The 20,341-nt window shown below is 42.2% G+C and overlaps 1 protein-coding gene across 4 annotated transcripts in view; it reads left to right on the forward strand.

Annotated features, from left to right (window-relative positions):
• Positions 1 to 20,341, forward strand: part of plxna2 (plexin A2) — a 278,378-nt gene that overhangs the window by 206,688 nt on the left and 51,349 nt on the right. For all 4 annotated transcript variants that reach the window (XM_049580229.1, XM_049580226.1, XM_049580227.1 and 1 more), the window contains 5 exons: positions 737 to 830; positions 10,822 to 11,061; positions 12,046 to 12,189; positions 13,828 to 14,062; positions 18,270 to 18,412. In XM_049580229.1, coding sequence (XP_049436186.1) covers positions 737 to 830; positions 10,822 to 11,061; positions 12,046 to 12,189; positions 13,828 to 14,062; positions 18,270 to 18,412 — 856 coding nt within the window. The remainder of the gene's footprint in view (positions 1 to 736; positions 831 to 10,821; positions 11,062 to 12,045; positions 12,190 to 13,827; positions 14,063 to 18,269; positions 18,413 to 20,341) is intronic.

A 20,341-nucleotide genomic window follows, 5' to 3' on the forward strand; every position in this document is an offset into this window, starting at 1 on the left:
AGCATTCAGTGTGTGAGTAGCCGAGTATATAATTTAATGAGCCTATAGACAGCACAAGGTCCATCTACAGTAACTCACTATCCCCAGTGTTACAGAGAACCCACAGCCTGATACCACAGACCCATCTGACATTTATTACTGCAACAACTCTTCCATGGTATCATCTTCATTTTGCACGCCACATTGACGGGCACAACAACAAAAAACAACAAACATCACCAACAACCCAAACAGCTGCAGGGAGAGCTGCACATCCAGCAGCTTCCCCTCCCGCTTTGTTTGCATGCTTTGTTTGTGCTGCTGTGTTATGAAGCCTGGGACCACCACTGCATCCTTATATGCTTGAGCTGCCTTTGGTATTTCAAACACAAATCTGCACCAGTTGATTGTAGCCGGCGAAGTCGGCTAAAAAGCATCTCTAATCATCCCCCACTCCAAAGGCTATTATCTCCTAAAAGAAACTGAGGATGAAAGACAGTTTGATGCGCTCATTTTCGACTGATGGTGAATATTCTGAAGAGGTACATCAGGGTTAGAAAGTTTAGTCTAGAATTGCCTTTGAATTACTTTGTTGTTCTCTCTGCTTTTTCTTTCCAACTTTATTTTTTCTTCCTTTTTTTCAACCTCTCTATCTTTCCTCTTGAATTTAAAGACAGAGAAACAAGACGTCATCAGACAAACATGGCTAAGTAAACCTGTGGAATAAATGGGGTCCGTTTGTCTTTTTTTCCTTCAGTGGCCACACCCCCTTGATGGTGACAGGGACCAATCTGGACGTGGTTCAGGAGCCCAGGATCCGAGTCAAATACGCCGGCCGAGAGTCTGTCAACGTAAGAACCACCACATTGTCTTAACCACAGAGCAAGTACAGCATGTACTCCCTGAATACACGTTCTACATATACATGCTGGAAAATGTACGCTAACAAGGTCCTGCTTGACTCGCCAAATACTGCTATACAAGCAAGCTAAGCGATGTTTAGCTTGAGTTAAAAAAAAAAAAAAAAGAGTACTATCTCTCCTAACAGCCCCTCCAGCTTTCTACGCTTCCCTAACTTCCGCTTGAACCCAGTCGTCTCAAGCACTCCAATGAGCGTCTGAATAATGCAGCTGGCAGTGAGAGTGGTCTGCATGCAGTATTTAATTAAGAGTTTACCCTAAATTTTCTCCAGGCTAAATCTCAGCTCCACATCCCAGCCCCCCACCTCCGCTTAGCCCTGTTGTGTTTTATTGTCGCACACAAGTCATCCTGAACAACATTCTCACTGGGAGCCTGCTGGAGGAGAGGAGAGTTTGAGGAAAGAGGTGTGGGTGGGTCAGTGGAGAGAAAGTTGGAGGTGTGCATGATCGGGGGCGAGGAGACGCCTAATGGGTTTCAATGGAAGATTAACTGCGGTCAGAAGTCTTTGGTCAGCATAAAGAGCCCTTGTATAATCAAAGTCTTGGCTGTGGGAAATCGTTACAAATTGCATTTGAGTCCCTGTCCTGGGGCTCCTTGTTTAATTAAGAGGATGGGATTTCCTTGCCGTGGTTTGGGGAAAGGTGGGGAGGGCAGACAAATGGAGTAAAGGTGAGTAGGAAGGATAGAGAAGGAGAGGGCGTGAAGAATAAGTTAAAGAAAAGTGCCTTGCACTCTTCTCCAATTCTGTACACACTCTATTAACACAGCACAGAACTTTAATACAGTCGTTTCCAGCAGCTAAACTGAACACGTATTTTCCGTTATTTTTATTTGAATAATTGGAAACACTTATGCTTCCTTGTAAGCAGTGTATAAATAAATGTTTATGACACATTATAATGTAATATTAAGCATGTATAGATGTGTTTATTAAAGCTACAGTTGGTAACTCTTCGTCATATTTGTCGAAAATGTCACTATATCCTGACAACAGACAGATAATATGTGAAAAAATCATGTTCCTGTGCCTCCTCCCAATGCTCCCCATCGTGCCTGAGTTAAACAACCAATCAGAGCCGAGGAGTCTCCAACGCAGCTGTCAATCATGTCAATCACTGCTAGTGAATTTCAGTCAAGCTGCACTGATCAAATATGAATCAAGATTCTGTTACAGCGTTGCGTATTTCAGATATTTTCAGAAACATATTTTAGTGTACTGTTTAGCTGTAACATGAGACAGTTTGCTCCGGCCAGCACACAGTGCTCCGTTTCGGCTTAATATAGGTATGTAGTATTTTGCCTCCTCATGTATATAAGGCTTCATTGTACCTGAAGTAAACTGTCCTTGGAGAGATATGACAGTTATTAGTTCACCTCCTTTGCCTCACTTTTGCTGTGCACTTTTAAGTTTTAATTTTATTATGTGACTGAATCTGTGATTCTTTGTCAGACCTACAGAGGACGCTCCAAGTGTCAGAGCTCTGACCTTTCGCCCGAAATAGATTGACTCTGCTGTAACTCTTATTATTCTGTTTTATCACTTTATCAAATAACACAAAAGGCAACTTGTGTCTTTATTTGTTCACTTCTGCCGCAACAACTGTTTTCAACATGGAGGCCAGGTCACTAACGTTCTCATTTTATAGCTAAACAGTACGCTAAAATGCATTTCTGAAAAAAATGAGGTGAGAATGATTTATATTTGATCAGCTCTGCCTAGTTTGACAGTGTGACTGCAGTTCACCAGCAGTGGTTGACATGATTGACAGCCGCATTAGCGACTCCTCAGCTCTGATTGGTTGTTTTCGTTGAGGTATGGTGGATTCTTTCAAGTGCCATTAGGAGCACAAGGAGGAGGCAGAAGAACATGATTTTTTTCACAGGTTTTTAATCTCAGGCACTACTATGTGGATATAGTGACAGTTTCATAAAATATGACAAAAATGTCACCAACTACAGCTTTAAGTAAGGGATTATGCACAGCCAGCAGGTCATTATCGCAAAATGAATGTCGACATGGCAATGTGAGAACCCGACACAAAGCAAAGGGTGTTGAATGGCCCTGAAGGAGGTACATTTCATACAAATGACTCATTTGCTTTGCATTATCCCACTTATTACAAAACTACTTATTAAAACAGTTCAGCATCTTACACAAAATATTGATTTAAAAATGATTTAGTTGAGTGTCTATGATCAGAACTGCGTCCAAACCAACAGCCTGCTATTCACAGCTGTGGTCTGCTTCTCAGAAATAACAATAGATTGCTGTGATTGACCAAAAAATTTAAAATCCAGCAAATTTCCCAGCTCCAGAATGTTCGGAAGATGGGTCAAAGTTTCTCCCATCAAATCTGCTTTTATAGATCACAACTTTTGCGTGGGAAGTGGCGAACGCCTCTTTGAAGTCTTGTTTTGTGCGTACACAATGTTAAGAAATGAGACCCCAGGAGAATTAAGATTCTTTTATTTCTAACCCTGGTTATTATCTGCTGACCCCTTATTAAAAACCCTGCGTGGATGTCCTAACCTCCAACTGTGAACCACAACTCGCATCTAGATACAAGCTCTATTATGCAAAGATATATCAGACAACTTGACACATACCAACTGAAAATATTACAACATATGTGTATTATAGAAAACTGAGAAACACACACATCAGCACATAGTGTAACCAGCTTTACACATTATAACACTCTAGTATGAGGTCACCTAAACCTTATGCCTCATTTATAGAACCTGAGGACAGGTTATTATACATGTATGTACAAATATGTCCTCAGTGCCTCGTCTCACTTGTAGGACTCCACACAGATTTGTCCCAACGTGCCTCCTCCCCCTCTGCAACTCCACCCTCCCTCCCCAACATTAGCATACTAAAATTGGCCCTAAGTGTCTGACTTGCTTAGTGAATGTTCCTTTACTAAAAATCATAACTCTGCCGTGGGCTTTTTGTGCTACAGTGTTTCTTCTCGTAAGGACACAGTTTCCCTGAAAGACCTTTGTGAGTTATGAAACCGTAGCAATTACAAGTCAAAGACAGATCTGTGCTGTTTAATGTTTAGAGAAGAGATGAAAAAAAAAAAAACACTTGATGAGCGAGAGACTCCTGGAGACCTGGTGAAATGGGATTTGACTCATGTGTGTGGGTGCCATGCTGTCTGATTTGTCAGTTTCCAAGGCTTTGAAAGCGAGTTGTTCATCTCCACCCTGCTTCGTCTCTTCCAACGCAAAGAGAAGCCTGTGTCGCTGTCTTGATTGGCCCCACAGCCACAGAGAATAAATTTCTATTAAATGCTAAGGTTACAATTACCCATCCTTCATCCCATCTCCCCCCCGTCTACCCCTTTCCCCCTTTGTCACTGGAGGAAGGCAAACAGCAGAGCAGCCTATAGCAATAAGAGCCGCTGTCTGTCAGCCAGCCTTCAAATGATCACCTGTCTCCCTCTAAATTGCCTCTCTTCTCTCCCTCCCTTGTGTCACCTGCGCAGATTCACAAAGAAACCAGGAGAAGAGAGAGAAAAAAAAGACAATTTTCTTTGTGAAATGCTCTGTATCTGTCACAGGATTCACAATTGAAACATTTATTATAATCTTGATTAAAGCTAAGAGGGTTATTTTCTAGCTCGGGAACATTTCCCCGTCCCAGAAAGATTTCATCTGCCGTATGTGCCACACTTAGGATGCCTGGACTGAGTGTCAGGCTTGGCACATCAGGTGCATTTGAAGCAGCTGCTGATCATAGAAAGTGTTCAGCATTGTGTGCCAGTCTCCCATCACGTCTCAGCCAATCAGTCCTCATTGTCTGACACGCTGAGCACTAGAGACGCCGACTATTACTACGAGCTTTGATAATGGACACTCAGAACTTACAATATACATGTTCAGAATCATTTTGAATTTCACGCCGTGTGCATGTGTCTAACAGTGTCATACATTTCAGCAGTATCAGCGTGAAAGGCTCATTGAATCACTGTGGCATCTTGAGCGTACAAGGGTCAGTGGTGCTACCAAGGTGTGGCCATGGCCGCCCTGAGCCTTGCCACCCCCAGAATTAAATTTATTTTCCCCCCACTCACTCTCTGCCTGAACATACCAGCTCCCATAGCTCTTTTTCTCTGCTCCTATGGCAGCTCGACTCCTCTCCTCACCATTGATGCATACGGAGAACTCTGTTGCTATTGTTGTTGCTCTGTCTCATGTGTGACATAGAATGGAAGAGGAGACACTTGTTGTTGAGGTCGATAAATATCCCGAGCTTAATGGCCCACAGTCGCATCATTATAAAGACAATTGCCGAAAAGATATTGCCTGGCGAGTCATAGCTATGGAGAATGGCTCTTCAGGTGAGAAGTCAAGCTTAAGCTCTGCACACATGATTTTAAGCATAGTTGGAGGAAGTACACATCTTTCAGTAGAAGCAGTTGTTGACGAGCTGCAGCGCGACACCTCCAGTGTGTGCTAGGGGCAGCACTTGATGCGCCTACTCATATCAGATTATTAGTAAAATTATCTATAAAATAAGAAACCAAAGTCAGTATGCAGTTCTATAACTACATACTACAACAGCATAACAGAATTCCTGAACTTCAGTTATGGCTTTTGGTTTTGCTGTGCCACTCCAACATTTTCAGTGGCCCCCATGTGGCCACCCTTATGAAAAATTTCTGGGGGGCGCCACTGCTGAGGGTTTCCTCTTCGACATCTGTGTTGTGTCGCTTCAATGTTGACTGTAAAAGAAAAAACACCACTTGTTAATTCACAATGCAGTGCTCACAGAGGATGTTTGAAGTCAGTCACACCCTCATCACAAGACATCCAGCAGATGATTTCTTTCACGTCCAGCGTGGCACATATCTTAGGGAAATTAAACTACCGGCTCTGGCTTTCCACTCACTTAAATACCACGCAGATCCTTTATGGATGCATCACAGCCGCAGTTAGATTTAATGCCGGTATCAGCAGTCGGTTGGAAAGGCAGGCAAGAGAATAGACAGTGTAGGAGTAACAAAGTACAGGAAGAGCTGAGCAGCCAGCGACTAGCCATCGAATGTTAGCCTCCAGATGACCTTTGACTCTGCGACCCCTCACATTTCTCCTACGCACATCTCCACCAGTCCATCTTATCCCTTATTCCTCTCTCATTCTCTCCCTCCGTCTCTCTCTCGCTGCAGCCCTGGCCAGAGACCTTTGAATGGTTGAGTGGGTGAGTGGGCTGTAGCAGCACAGTAGATCATGGTAATGTATTCAGCCAGAGGGGCTGGAGTGTTACTGCCTTAAAACACCCGGGCTCTGTCCAACACTAGAGAAAGAAGACAGATGAGGCCAAGATTCCAATTATTTTCTCTATCTGTTGACCTGAATTCACTTTATCAATGCTGAACAATGTGTAGCTGCTTTCTCCACATGGCCTGGAGGAATGGATGTACTACTTTATACTTGTATTTGGCATTATATATAGAGAGAGAGTTTTGTTTTTATTGAGATAGAGATGGGAAATGCATGTTGCTTGGAATTGAAGCAGTGTAATGTCATGACTGTATACTGTAGCATTCTGTTCAGACTTAAATTGAGTGGTAGGAAATGATGTTGTGATTCAGAGGAGTATTTGAAAACCCAGTAATCCTTATAAATCCTTTTGTAGACTACACAGAATGCACCATACATTAATAAAAAGTACTTAAAATCCACCCTATTGACAGGCAGAAGTCATTCAAAGCTGTCGTGATGTTCTGAAATACAGCCATTTATCGCCCCATGTTTACAGAGGAACCCAAACACCCCATTTTCTTTATCAAATCCCACAATGCCCCATTTACCCGTCAGTTTTTTTACTCGCTCATCGCTTTGGATTTACACACGTCACACTCACTGCCACGCAGCCAGAAAAACATCCCACATGATAGCGGCAGTTTTCTATCCTGACAGGATTCAGCGAAGGAAAGGATTTATTTAAGTAAAATGGAGAGGGAGAGAAAGAGCTGAGAAAGTGAGGACAGTGTAAGAAAGGAAAGGAAAAAAAAAAACAACCCACAGTATCCGTCTCCGGCAGAACAGATGGTAGTCAGAGCTGTAGTTGACTTGCAAATGCCTCGCCGTTCCAACGTGACAGTCACGAGGATGCTGCCGGAGCATCTGGGCCTGTCTATAGAACATGTCACCATGCCAACAGTAAGATAGCAGCCCGTATCAAACTTAACTTGAACTCTTTTATCCCTTAAACCTTTTAATTCCTTTACACTGATACTGCACGAGTGTAGCAAGAGAAATTCATACAGAATTCATATAGAAAACATTCACTGTCTTTCCTACACAGCAGCCAGGTTACACTGTAAACAACAGCACCATTGTTTTTTTTTACCAGGTAGCTGCTTTGTTATGTATGTCTCACAGTATATATATGGGCATTTGTTTTTTTAGCTGTTCAGATTTCATTATACACTCCTGCCTTACAGTGAAGTGACACCCATGCATTCACAGAACATAAACTTGTTGAAAGTATGTCAGGAGTCCTATCTGCTAGTGCTATCTATTTTTAAAAGGGCTTATCTTCTCGCTCTTGTCACACGCTGCTGCTACAGCTTGTAAAGTGGAAATTCTAAAGAAAAATGTCACAAGACCAGGGAAAGCTACTACGATGCATTCAGGCCTTGTGTTACAGCTGCAGTCTCGCAGAGCTGTGTTGCTGTGTATGTTTCTGTGACAACTGGGATGTTGGAAATGTGTTTCTTTCACCTGTGAGACCGGGTTGTGCAAAAAGCCAAAGAGTTGAAGCCATCGACAGGAAATTAACAGCCAGCTGAATCGAAGAATTGTTTTCTAACAAAAATATGAAACATTTTCTTGTTTTAGTCCTTAAAACTGAAGGATTTGCTTCTTTTCTCTGTTTTATAGACTTTCAATAACGTCCAGGTAGAAAACCCTCGCTTCACGGACATAAAATGAAACAGTGCTGAGCAAACACTGCCTCAGTTGATGGGTTATTAGCCACCTAAAAGAGATCCACCTAAAAAGATCAGTATCAGTTCAAGTGTACATTACATTTATTATATTTTCACCACCCTCTTTGGCATAGCAGGAGCGGAAAATAAGAATCGATCAGGGTCTAAACTCAAAGTAACGCTGTTTGTCACTTTAGTAGCACAGAGGTTAATCCCTCTCCACTGGAAGAACCCTCATCCAGCGAGCTAGGCTCAGTGGTTAAGAGATGTGATGCAACATCTCAAACTCGAGAAACTAAGATTCACATTAAATGGCTTCTCTGATAAATTTATGAGAATCTGGAGTCTATTTATGGAATGTATAAAAGATATAAAAGGGAAGAATGTAAAAAAGTTGCTAAAGCACAATTACAGTTTAAGACAGTGAAAATTCAAAAACAAAAAGTAAAAAGGCAGAGTGTGATCTGTGATGAGATGAACTTTATGTTGTTGTGTTGTTGTCTCCTAGGCTCTGACATGCGCTGACATATCTTGCTGCATCTATGGCGCTGACACTGTTGTCTCAAAGCAGATGGTGCAGTTTACTCTGGTCAGAGAGTCAAAATCTTGAAGTTTTCATTTAATTTTTGTAAAGAATTTTATTTGATTGTCTTTACACTGTAGCAGGAAATGTTGCTCTGTCTCTCTTTCTCTGAATTATCACTGTCATATCAATCACTGTACATTTATTGAGTTGATTTGTTCTGCACACACAACATCTATTGCACGTCTGTCCGTCCTGGGAGAGTGATCCTCCTCAGTTGCTCCTCCTGAGATTTCTACTATTCTTCCCCTGTTAAAGTGTTTTTTTGGGGTCCGAAGAACAGAGGGATGTCGTGTGCTGTAAAGCCCTCTGAGGCAAATTGTAATTTGTGATATGGGGCTTTATGAATAAAATTAAATTAAATTTCATGACTCCGCAATCCAAAACAGTTGCCAGTACCCGAAAGTGTTAGCCCGACATCACGGTGACTCGGTCTATATCACTGACTACGTTTACATGCGCAAAATTTGCTGTTGTTGCCCTTATTTTCTGAAAAGGACAATATTCTTGCTAAGCTGTTTACATGATTAAAGAAAATAAAAATCACACTAATATTCCTATTAACATGCAGCCGATTAACATCTTCCTAGCATGTTGTTTATCACATAAAAATGTGAAATAGTGGAACAGCTGTCACCTGTGCCGGGATTTCGTCAGAGTTTTCCTAGGGTGACCGACTTGTTTGACCGTGCAAACACAGCCTCCCCAACCACCTTCTTCAAAAGGTCAGCGTTGAAATATTTCCTGTTGATATCCAAGTCTTTCATAATAATAAAAAGTTGCTGTGTTTCTCCTTCTGACCACAAATGTGGGCTTTTCTTATGGCCATGTATCTCTACTACAGCCTTTCAAACTATTGGTTTATGAACAATGTATCCATGACAACGCTCAGAGCTGACAGCAAACAGGCAAGAGGTCGTGTGCCTCAGACTGTGGTAATAACCTCAAATTGAGACGCATATTCCAAATGTGCATGTCTAAAGAATGCTCCTAAATTTCAAGTGATATCGGCATATCTCACGTCTTCACTGGAAATACTACATTCGGAAAAAGGCGTAAATTGGGATAGTTGTTCATATAACCTGTATCAGAGTCAGAATATTGTCATACTCAGAACAGAAGTGGAATATTAGTGTGCACATAAACGTTATAAACTGAATATCTTTGGGTTTTGGACTGTTGGTGAGACAAAACAAGACATTGGAACATGTCACATTTGGCTTTAGGAAATTTAAGACATTTTCGGTAAGTTCTAGCATTTAATAGGCCAAACAATTAATGGAGTGATTAAAAAAATACTAATAGTAATAATTAACAGATTAATTGATGATTAGAATAATCCGTAGTTGCAGCCTGAAGTCACACACACACACACACACACACACACACACACACACACACACACACACAGTATAACCTTGTTCTTGAATCGGACTTTATTTCTACATTTAGATTTAACACTCCGCACAAACACTCTGTAGTCTTTATCCAAGAGCACCATAACAAAGTAAGTAAGAAGGCCAGTCCCTCCTTTACCCTCTAAAGTCACTCTGCTGCAACTCGCCTTGCACCATACCAGCAAAATACAATCAATGTAGCCTACACAGAATGAGTTTGCATTGATCTCCCCGGCCTGCTCCCGAGCAGCAGACAACAGGTAGGAGGCGTGGTAGTCGCTTGCGTTCACCAGCTTTGATGATATTTACCTCTAATTAAGTTTCTTCCCCAGAGAGAGAGCTGGGAGGGAGTGAAAGGAGATAAAAACCTCTCTGAGCGGAGTGCTGTGCAGCAATCAATCCTCTCTCGCCTTCCCTCTAGAGCTGAGCCGGGGAGAATGGATGGAAGACAGGTCTCTCATCTGGGAAAACTGGAGAGAAGTAATAAAAGAGCCATAGCTCAACCTCCACCTGAGGAGATAGAGGAGCAATGCCTCCATCCTTTGTGGTTGTTGTCCTCCAGTGTTTTTCACTCAAGCAGTAGCAGCAATTTATTTCGCATTTTATGGCATCTTCCTCTCCAATAAAGATGGATTTAATGACAAACGATAAATCCCTTTCTCTGAAAAAGAAAGAGGATTTTATATGCCAATTATTAGGTTGCTGAGCTCCCTGCAGGGTTTGTGTTGATACCAATGTGTTTCAGTTAAGATCACACTTTAGGTTAAAACAAACAGAAGGCTTTACAACAGATCAGCTTGAGACTCTGTGTTTTATTTTGGAGCCGGCTGTGCTGAATTCACTTGGTTTATCCTGGATGACTGAATCACATTTCTTGTTTCATTTCAGGGTGCTCTGGCTATCATAGCATGATGTGTGGACTGTTTGAGTGCAACACTTCCCCAACAGCGTCTCAAAAAGTGGATTTTTCTCTCCTGTCTTTATTCATTCTCCCCAGGTGTGTAAAGTGCTGAACACCACCAGTATGAGCTGCTTCGCTCCCTCCCTCATGGCAGAGTACAATCCAGGTTTGGACACAGTGAAGCACGCGGACGAGTTTGGGTTTATCTTCAACAACGTCCAGGCGCTGCTGGTCTACAACAACACCAACCTCCTCTACTACCCAAACCCTTACTTTGAGCCCCTCAGCACCTCTGGTGTCCTGGAGCAGAAACCAGGATCACCCATCATTCTCAAGGTAGGAAATACACATGGTGTTTAAATCTATAGAGCATCAACTGGTTCAACCCTAAGCTCGGAACAGAAGGGCTGTAGGTCTGACCACGATAAGCCTCTGGGGGCAACAGCAAATAGTTTGGGAGATCCGACCTGGATCTGAACCAACTGCAGTCACATGACACATTGTTTGGGTTAAACCTGTGTAGCTGTCCCTCCATTGTGACTTGCAAGTGTACTCTTCTTCAACGTTTTGTTCACTTCCTGGATTTTTCCCCCATGGAAATTCTGACCAATCAAGAGCAGCTTTCTCTTGCGAAGAATTTGATGTGGTCCGCTTGTAAATGCTGCCGTGAGAACACAAACCAACTCTAGGCAATTATACAACTTTGTAACAAAATTAGTCCCTGATTCAGACCAAAGCAAGACAACTCTAGGTCTAAAGGCACCCTAATATAAAGCTAAATTGTTGTCAGATGATAGCCGAGGGGTCCGGAGTATCGTTCACCAACTGCTCAAGACCACAAGTGGAAACCAGAACGCTTCCGATACCAAAATCTTGTCCTGTTCCTGTTGTATATAGAGCTTAGTCCAACCCTCACGACAGACTTGGGTAAGACACGCTCAATCATTGTTACTTTCTCAGGATATTGGCTATATATTTATAATGTATTAGATTTTTTCTTATTATATTGGTTATAAAAAGTCTTGTAACTGAAAGACTTCGAATTCATTGAGGAATAAATTTCATCTTTCTGTCCTGATTGCCAGCTGTCCCCACTTACCGCTACTGTGTAATATATCACCTTGTTTGATCTCAGCATGGAGTCACATTTGGCCGCAGCTGCGCCCCCAAACCTGGGGATGCAATTTACAGCGTGTTTAGGGGACATATTGGCTTTGTGGGGTTTTTTAAATTGTCTTCATCTTCAATGAGCCATGTGTTTGTCTGTCTGAGATTTCCTCCTAATTTCGCACCCCTGTGTCCATCTCCACGTGCCCACAGGGCAGAAACCTGGTTCCCCCAGCGTCAGGAGGGGTGAAGCTTAACTACACCGTGCTGATCGGAGAGACTCCGTGCTCCGTCACCGTGTCTGAGAGCCAGCTCCTGTGTGAGCCGCCCAACCTCACGGGACAATACAAAGTCATGGTCAGTATGGAAAACGCTCTGTGTGTTTGTTAGTGTCTATCTTCCTAACTTCTGCTTCCACTCTACTTCCGTCTGTCTCTGTATTTGTGATTTTGTCTTCATAATAGCTGGCCTCTAAACTCCATTATTCGTGCGCTCGTCATTGTTCATTCAGCTGAAGGAAAGAGGTCAAAGGGAGACGAGCATGAGTGTGCTCTGGCTGTCAAAAGGTTCTGCCAGAATCTACTGCAATTATTTTTAGTTGCCTGTTCGCTTATTGAGTGCAAGCCCCTGACTATTTCCCTCTCAACGTCAACGTGTAGGTGGCCGCATGTGTTTGCACTCAGTATCAATATCAGCAGGCAATATTTACCTGTGTTTTGACAGGCTGGCTCCTGCATTGTTGTGTATCAGGTATCATGTGACGTATAGCTCAAGAGAAGTGATCGGATTTTGTTGAAACAGGATGTGTCTTTATTTGTGTTTTAGCTTTAACACAAGGGAACCATTTTTGGTGTTCTTACATAGCTGCTACACACTTATCCAGAGGTGGAAAGTAAATATTTACTTGTACTCAAGTGCTTTATTTAAGGACAGTTTTGAGATATTTGTATTTGTTGTGTACTTTCATTTTATGCTACTATCTACTTCTACGTCCCCGCATTTTGGAGGCAAATATTGTACTTTTTACTCCACTACATGTATTTGTCATCTTAAAGGAATACTTTACCTCCTAGATTATAATTGACATATCAATTATTCATTCCATGTAATATTTAATTTGTGAAGAAAATTTTGTTTTTCTGTCATGCCTCCATTGAAAACAAAGAATCCAAAAATGGAGAATATTCTTGATGAACTGAAGTCATAGGGGTCCACTTCCAACAACAGCAAAACTACATCAAAACATCTGTTTACAAACTCTGAAAGAACTTGCACAGTATAATCCAAGTCTCTTTTATTCAGTCGTATACTCAGTACTTCCCAAACAGACAGTCCTTTCCGATGGGGAACTGAACAGAAAGTGAAACTTATCCATGCTCTCTTCAACACCAGACTGCATTGACAAAAACAGTAATTTTACCTCGGCTAACACAGGAGCTCCTGGTCTACTGCTGCCTTGATCAGTTAGTTTGTTTGTGCAATTGTTGGACTTTGGTGAATCTAAACTAACCCTTTAAAGCACCAAAGTCACACAGTCACACAGTCAAACTAACTGATTGAGGCAGCAGTAGACCAGCAGCTCCTTTGTTCAGTGAGGTAAAAATACTGTTTTTGTCAGTGGGGTCTGGCTTGGATTACACTCCATGAGTCGCGTGTGTTTGTAAAAGTATCTTTGACTTCAATTCAAGAATTGTCTCTGTTTTTTGTCTCCATTGGAGGCATGTGACAAAAAAAACTTAATTTTTCCGGAATTTAACAAATAAGGGGTGAGTAATTAATAGATAAATGGTCATTTGGAGGTGAAGTATTCATGGTTTGTGGAAATCATGGGGGCCAGTTTTGTAGAAACAACCTAAATAGGCAGAAATTTAAAAGAGTAGAGTATTAGAGTATTTAAAAGAAAGGTTGTGGAGGGGAAAATAAGACTCTTTAAGGCTCTTCTAAAATACACAAATGTTAGATTAATTGCAATTGCGTGTTTGTGTTTTTCTGCAGGTTCAAGTAGGTGGTCTTCACGTCTCTCCTGGCGCAGTCCACATCATGTCTGACAGCCTGCTGACCCTCCCGGCTATTGTCAGCATCGCTGCTGGTGGAGGCCTCCTCCTCATCATCGTCATCCTCGTCCTCATTGCCTACAAGAGAAAGTCACGCGAAAATGACCTCACCCTGAAGCGCCTGCAGATGCAAATGGACAACCTGGAGTCACGAGTGGCCCTGGAGTGCAAAGAAGGTTAGTGTTAGAATAGTTTAATCAGCAGACAGACCGAGAGCAGCCCTGTGCAGCAGCCTACTGTTAGATTTTAGATTTTAGAGCCTGATTATGGGTCTTCTTTGCTTTGACTATCCATTTGCAGCCAGTAATTTAGGAGCTGCTCCATCACTCATGTAGCTGAATGGAACTGGTGAATGCATTTTACTCGTGCAGACTGCAATCACATAACAGGCATAATTTGTGCACATAGTACAGAAAGTAAATTACTGCTGGTCTGCGTGTGTTAAATAATGCATTGAAAATTTCTCCAAATCTGGGTCAGTGAGTCATCCCGGTTATATATCACAACACATATGTTCACTCAGTTAGCCCTGCATGTGACCCTCCCTCTCCTCATGTAGTCCTTGCACTTCTCTCTAGTTTGCATGCAGGATACAGACTCGCACACAAACTGACATATGAATACAGAGTTTCTCATTAGAGTAACCCCGACCTCCTCCCAGCGAGAAACACATTATGCTTATTACATCTTATTCACGTCTTAACTGGAGGGGTAATTCCACGTTTATGTTTTTATGCAATGTGTGTATCGTTAGACCTGCATCTAGTTGTGTATTTTGGGTCCTCAAGGTACCAGGATTTTAAACAGAATTTCAATACCTCTTTTGATACCATGGCAGAAAGAAAAAGAAATCCTACACACACATAATAGGATCATTTCTGTTTGTTATTGTCAACCTGCACACAGTGCTGGTACAGAAAAAGTCCTTAAACACACACATCTACATGGTTTGGTTGTTGTTGGAGAGAATGCAGTAACAGCCACAGGTTGAGAACCAGTTGAATTTTTTCATCTGTGCAGCCTCGGGTTGAAAATCTGATTGTAGATCTGTTTTTTTTTAAATAGCTTCAGGTACTTTTGATACTATCGCATGTGTAATTAACAGAGATTGTATCATTTTAAGCACGTGGTATTAACCTCAGTATGTGTTTGCCAAGCGGCACCCTCTGATGCTGAAAAATGAAGCCAGTGACAGTGTAAAAAAAACTGCAGTTCCTCTAACGGCCACTTGAGGCTGGCACTAAGAGTCAATCCCCACAGACCCCCATGTTAAAATGCAAAACTTTACAGCACAAATAAACATGTTTACAACCTGGTACAAAAAACAGTTTTGGTCTCTTTAATTCACCTGTAGAATTAATTATTTTAATTAGACATTAAAATAAAATGTCTACTTTAATATTTTATTTTATTTATTTCATTGTCTATTTTAGTATTTTATTTATATCTTCATCTTTATCTCTTGTTTCCATTCATGCTGTATTTCTATTTCTACTTTGCACGGAGCATTGGAACAAAAACAATTTAAATGTTATTAAGGCTCAAAGTTATGCATAACTTGAGGCATGGATGCCATCCATTAACAATTGTCTGCCACAGCAACGATGATGGTTAGAGAATGTAACCATGGCGTAATCTAAGATTTACAGAGTACGGATTGGTGCAGGAAATTTGTTTTTGGTTAGATGCCTGAAATAAGGTCGGTGGTTAAAACAAGCTTAAGAGACTTTTAGGTTTTGTGCTACAATATAAAATATGTCAGTAAATACCTCACTCATAAATGTTGACACCTTTGTGCGTCTTAAAAAGGCGCTTGCTGGCTAAAGAAGACTACAGAGTGCCACCATGCTGAACATGGCTTTACAGCCTCATTGTGGTGGTGACGTTAAAGTCATGTGATTGTAGTGTAGTTCACTTATAGCCGAACGTTAGCTTTTTACTCGTGGCTGACTGCATTTATGTCTAAAATCATAAACGTGGAGCTCATTTGTGAATATTACTAACAAAACATGTCAGTATCATAAACTTCTGTTTTCTGCAATAATCCAAAGTCAGAGGGGAAAATCCCATTTTTGTTGAAAGAACCAGTGCGATGTTAACATGTGTTGGCCTACAAAAAAAGTCATCCCTGTGGTGCTCTATAGGCTTAGCTAAAGGCTGGCTGTCACTATTTTTACTGTTTTCAGTTCATGAAAGTTAATCGTAACATTTTGCCTTAAAAAAGTCTTGTTCAGCGTGTAGTTGGACTAAAAGTCCTTTGCAGGAGTCGGATATTCAGTTTTTCCTTCTAAGTAGACTTTGTTTTAATAGACTTATGCCTGTTTTTTGCTAACAAAAATTAGCATTATCACAGCTGTAAATACACCATGCTAACTTATCTAAAAGCTAGCGTTGGGTTAATTATATAGCTGTACCCGATTCAGAATTATGTCAGTCTAATCCAATTTGGCTGTTTAATATGAATATTTCACAATTCAGGGGTTTTTATAAACAGAGTTTTGAAGTTTAATTTTGCTCAGTGGGACGTTCACTGGGACTGCAGCATTCATTTAATATAGTAAACACACTGACTGTGCTAACAATGGATTGGAAATGAGCAACGTTTTTTTCGTACACTAGATATTAAACAAAGCCAGAGACTCTATCAAATTAAATTGCTGAGCTGTAAATTTGACACTTGCACTTTGCAGTGAAGAGAAGTAACATTAATTCAGAGCCTTACCATGCAAAGTCTCCTCCCCTCTGTGCTACTGCATCACATCTGCAACTGTCTTCACCAAAAAGCATGGTGAAAGTCAAGAACACTCACTCCGCAGCAAAATTTGGGGACTAAAACGTCCCCCATAAGTACACTGCACAGCACACTGACTAGCAAAAAAAGGACTCCTTGACTTGAAGCAAACTCAGTCGACTGAAGGGTCTCCGACTGGTAATTCGAATCTCTGACTTTCAAGGGCAGCCCCAGTTGATTACACCCTCTTGTCCAAATATGGTCACTTCTGGCAACATGATGGCAACAGCCAAAATGCCAGACTCAAGGCTTTCAGAACAGGAGTCCACAAACCAGTGGGTGACATCACCGTTGCTACGTTCATTATTTTAAAGTCTGTGGTGTTTGCGTGTGTCTGTTTTGGTCTCTGGATGCCGTTAATCTCTTCATCCCAGTTTCCAATGACATTGCAGCAGTATTGAACGCACAGCTGCTTTGAAACACACTCCTCCCTCGTGACTCGGGGTTAAGAGAGGTCACAATAGTCCATCTGACCTTTGACCGTCTATCCAGTGGGAGGACGACACACAACCTCAGGCAGACCCCCGGCTACCGCTCCAAATTGCAGTCCACCAAGAGCGGCCTAATAAGTGCTTTCAAATAAACACTGCTGATTGGGCCCCAGTGTCATCATCAGGTCATTATAGCCAATCACTGAGATGGCCGAAGTGAGGTTTGTGTTAGAAAGTGTTCAGGGGATTTCATCAGCCAGACAGGACCTTATTATTTATCCCCTCCAGCCACCCCTGATCGGCTGCCCCAGCGTTGTTATCCAGCGGGAAAGAAAAACATCCTATTGCGGCAAACTTTCAGAATGCTAGAATGACAGACAGACAGACAGATAGACAGAGCAGGCAAACAGGAGGAATCAGTCACACACAGGCAGCCTTGGGAAAGGAAAGATTAATGTTTTAACCATTAGCAGTGGCCAGGAGTGTACTGCCCCGCGGGGTGGATTTAGACGGGTACCTGGGTTCCTCCTTATGAGTATATACACTCGATGTGTGCCTGTGAGCCCATGTGTTGGTGTGTAAACCCAGGAGTCACAGGGGGGCCAGGGGCCAGGAGGTGAGGGCTAAGACTGGCAAGAGATGGCGGAGTTTCGAGGAGGGTGTTAGGGGACTGCTGCTGCTCCTGTGATAGGCTGCAGACAGGGAGCCTCCCCAAGGGCGCCGAAGCAGAGCAACAGAGCCGTGGGCCTGAACAGGAGTCAGTCAGGATGGAGCCAATTAACTAGTGCTCACCTGCAGCCTCACACTGAGATGACACACACTCTTTGGGGCCTTAGCTACAGCCAATTTACTGTCTGGAAGATAAAATTGAGTGAGAAAGGGAGCGTGTGTGTGTGTGTGTGTGTGTGTGTGTGTGTGTGTGTGTGAAAGGGAGGGAGTGAGGTCTCTGTTTTTTAACGGAGTGATGAGAAATATTGAGTTTCTCTGACATGAAGACTATCTTGGGCTTTAACTGTCAGCTTCATGATAACGGCAGTAAACACCATGAAGATAAGAAGGATTCACGTATTTGGTCCGTTGGGATTAAAGTACGTTTTTTTTATTTTTATGCTGCATGTCTCAAGTATTCCCTCCAACTGGTGTCTCTTTCTTCTCTCCCAGCTTTTGCCGAGCTGCAGACAGACATTAATGAGCTGACCAGTGACCTGGACAGAGCCGGCATCCCCCATCTGGACTACAGAACGTACGCTATGAGGGTGCTCTTCCCCGGCATTGAGGATCATCCTGTCCTCAGAGAACTGGAGGTAACGAGAGCGAGACAGGGAGCAAGGAAGAAAGAGATTGGGAGAGAAGATGAGTGAGACATCTAGGCAGCAAAATGCATGAAGAAAGGGCGAGAGAAAGTCAAACCGAGGTAGAAAGACAGAGAGGGAGACAGCGGTGTCTGCCCTTACTGCTCTCCCTGCAGGGCAACCTCCATAAGCAGCAAAGTGCTTGAGGGGAAAAGGATACCAGTGTGCCACTTATCCTTTCTACCCTCTGGTCTCACACACATATAGCCAGCCATGCTAGGCAGCATACACACACACTCACACATATATACACACCTCACATGCAAGCTCCCTCATGGAAAACAGGGTCCCAGCACATGGCTATTTCATCCACCAGTGGCTGCAGTATGAGGGGTAATGAACTGAGTAATTCCCAATCCTCGAGCAGGACTGTGGGTTCCTCCATCGGGGGAAAAACTGGCTGGTTAACACTTTTTTGCTCCTCGTCATGGGGCCAGAGTGCTGCTGGGAAATGAGTTTATTTTACACGGAGCGGAGTCCAGAGGATGAAACTATCAGGGATAAAGAGATTCGTCATGATAGAGGTCCACCATTTTATTAGTTGATTGTGTGGGATGCAGGATGAGATTGGTTTTACTGGGAAGATGTTGCCTGGTTAAGTGGAAGGGTGGAAGGTCAGATAAGACGAGCCTCATATGGTGGAGGTCAAAGGTGATGTCAGTTCACGTCTTAGTTCAGTGATTTTCAGTAATGCCTTTCATACACTGGAAGTCTTTGAAAATACTTTTACAAGACTGAATTCTGACACCTTCTCACATCAAAATACAAAGTACGTTTTTAGTCGCACACTAAAAGAATATGTAAAAACCAAGGATCTTGCTGGGTCACTATTTGCAAGACTACAAATATATTTCTTTTAAGATTATTTCCCAAGCTGCTCCTGATGGAAAATATCACACAAAACACCCTTTAGAAAATAAGATAATTCTTGACATGCCTGCAAAAACACATAACTCTAGGTAAACAAGATAAAAGGCGCCAAATGTTGACAGTTTTCTTGTCAGTTCAGCATCAATATAATCCATAATTCAAACTTTACATTTTGGATTTCGTGGCCTCAACTTGCGACGAGCCTCCGCTGGTTAGCTGCACTATTTTAGTGGAAGGAGACAGTGGAAATGAGAGGTGGACTGTATCAAAAATTAAGATTTCTCACTAAATTGAGCGCCAGTTGGTGGATCAGATACACACCAAATCAAACACAAGGCTCACTCACTTTACAACTCCAGCAGTTTCTCCTCGTTTTCCACAGTATAAAAGAGCCGAGACTTGTTCCCATTCTTGCGCCTCCCTGGAGTCCCCTCCATGTTTACTGTCTACCGAGTTTGCTGCTTGCTGTTTGGTGCTGCAGAGAGCGCAGCTATTGGGTGCTGACAATGTTCGCATCATTGAACTTCACTATTTGCATGAGCCAAGACGAAAAATTTAGGACAAGATTAGAAAAAGACTGACACAAGACAGATCGGACTGAGTTTCATGGCCATCATATGCACACTAACTGAGGTAAAACTCTCCTGATTTTATTCCAACAAAGGAAATTTGTCTGTAACAGTGAAATAGCTTGAAGAAAAGTTTGGCATAAGCCGAGCATTCTGTGTGACTGTTTCTTCAGTCAAAAGGACCTGTTATAAATATCTAAACTTTTGAAAAACAGTGACCTGTACTCACAGAAGGTGAGTTTTGTCACTTTGGGATTGTCTTACCCCGGCAAGTTCCTTGACATTTGACTTGAAAGTGAAATGGCAGTTACAATGCTTTTTAACAGTCAATAATTGATTAGGATCTTCTCAGTTACTCACCATGAGTGGGAACTTCTGTCCGCCTGGAGTGAAACATGAGTGAGGGTTTTGGAGCCTTCTGAAAAAATCTTTATTTGGGGTG

Source organism: Epinephelus fuscoguttatus, linkage group LG7 (genome assembly GCF_011397635.1).
Source record: "Epinephelus fuscoguttatus linkage group LG7, E.fuscoguttatus.final_Chr_v1".
In the NCBI taxonomy this organism is placed as follows: domain Eukaryota; kingdom Metazoa; phylum Chordata; class Actinopteri; order Perciformes; family Serranidae; genus Epinephelus; species Epinephelus fuscoguttatus.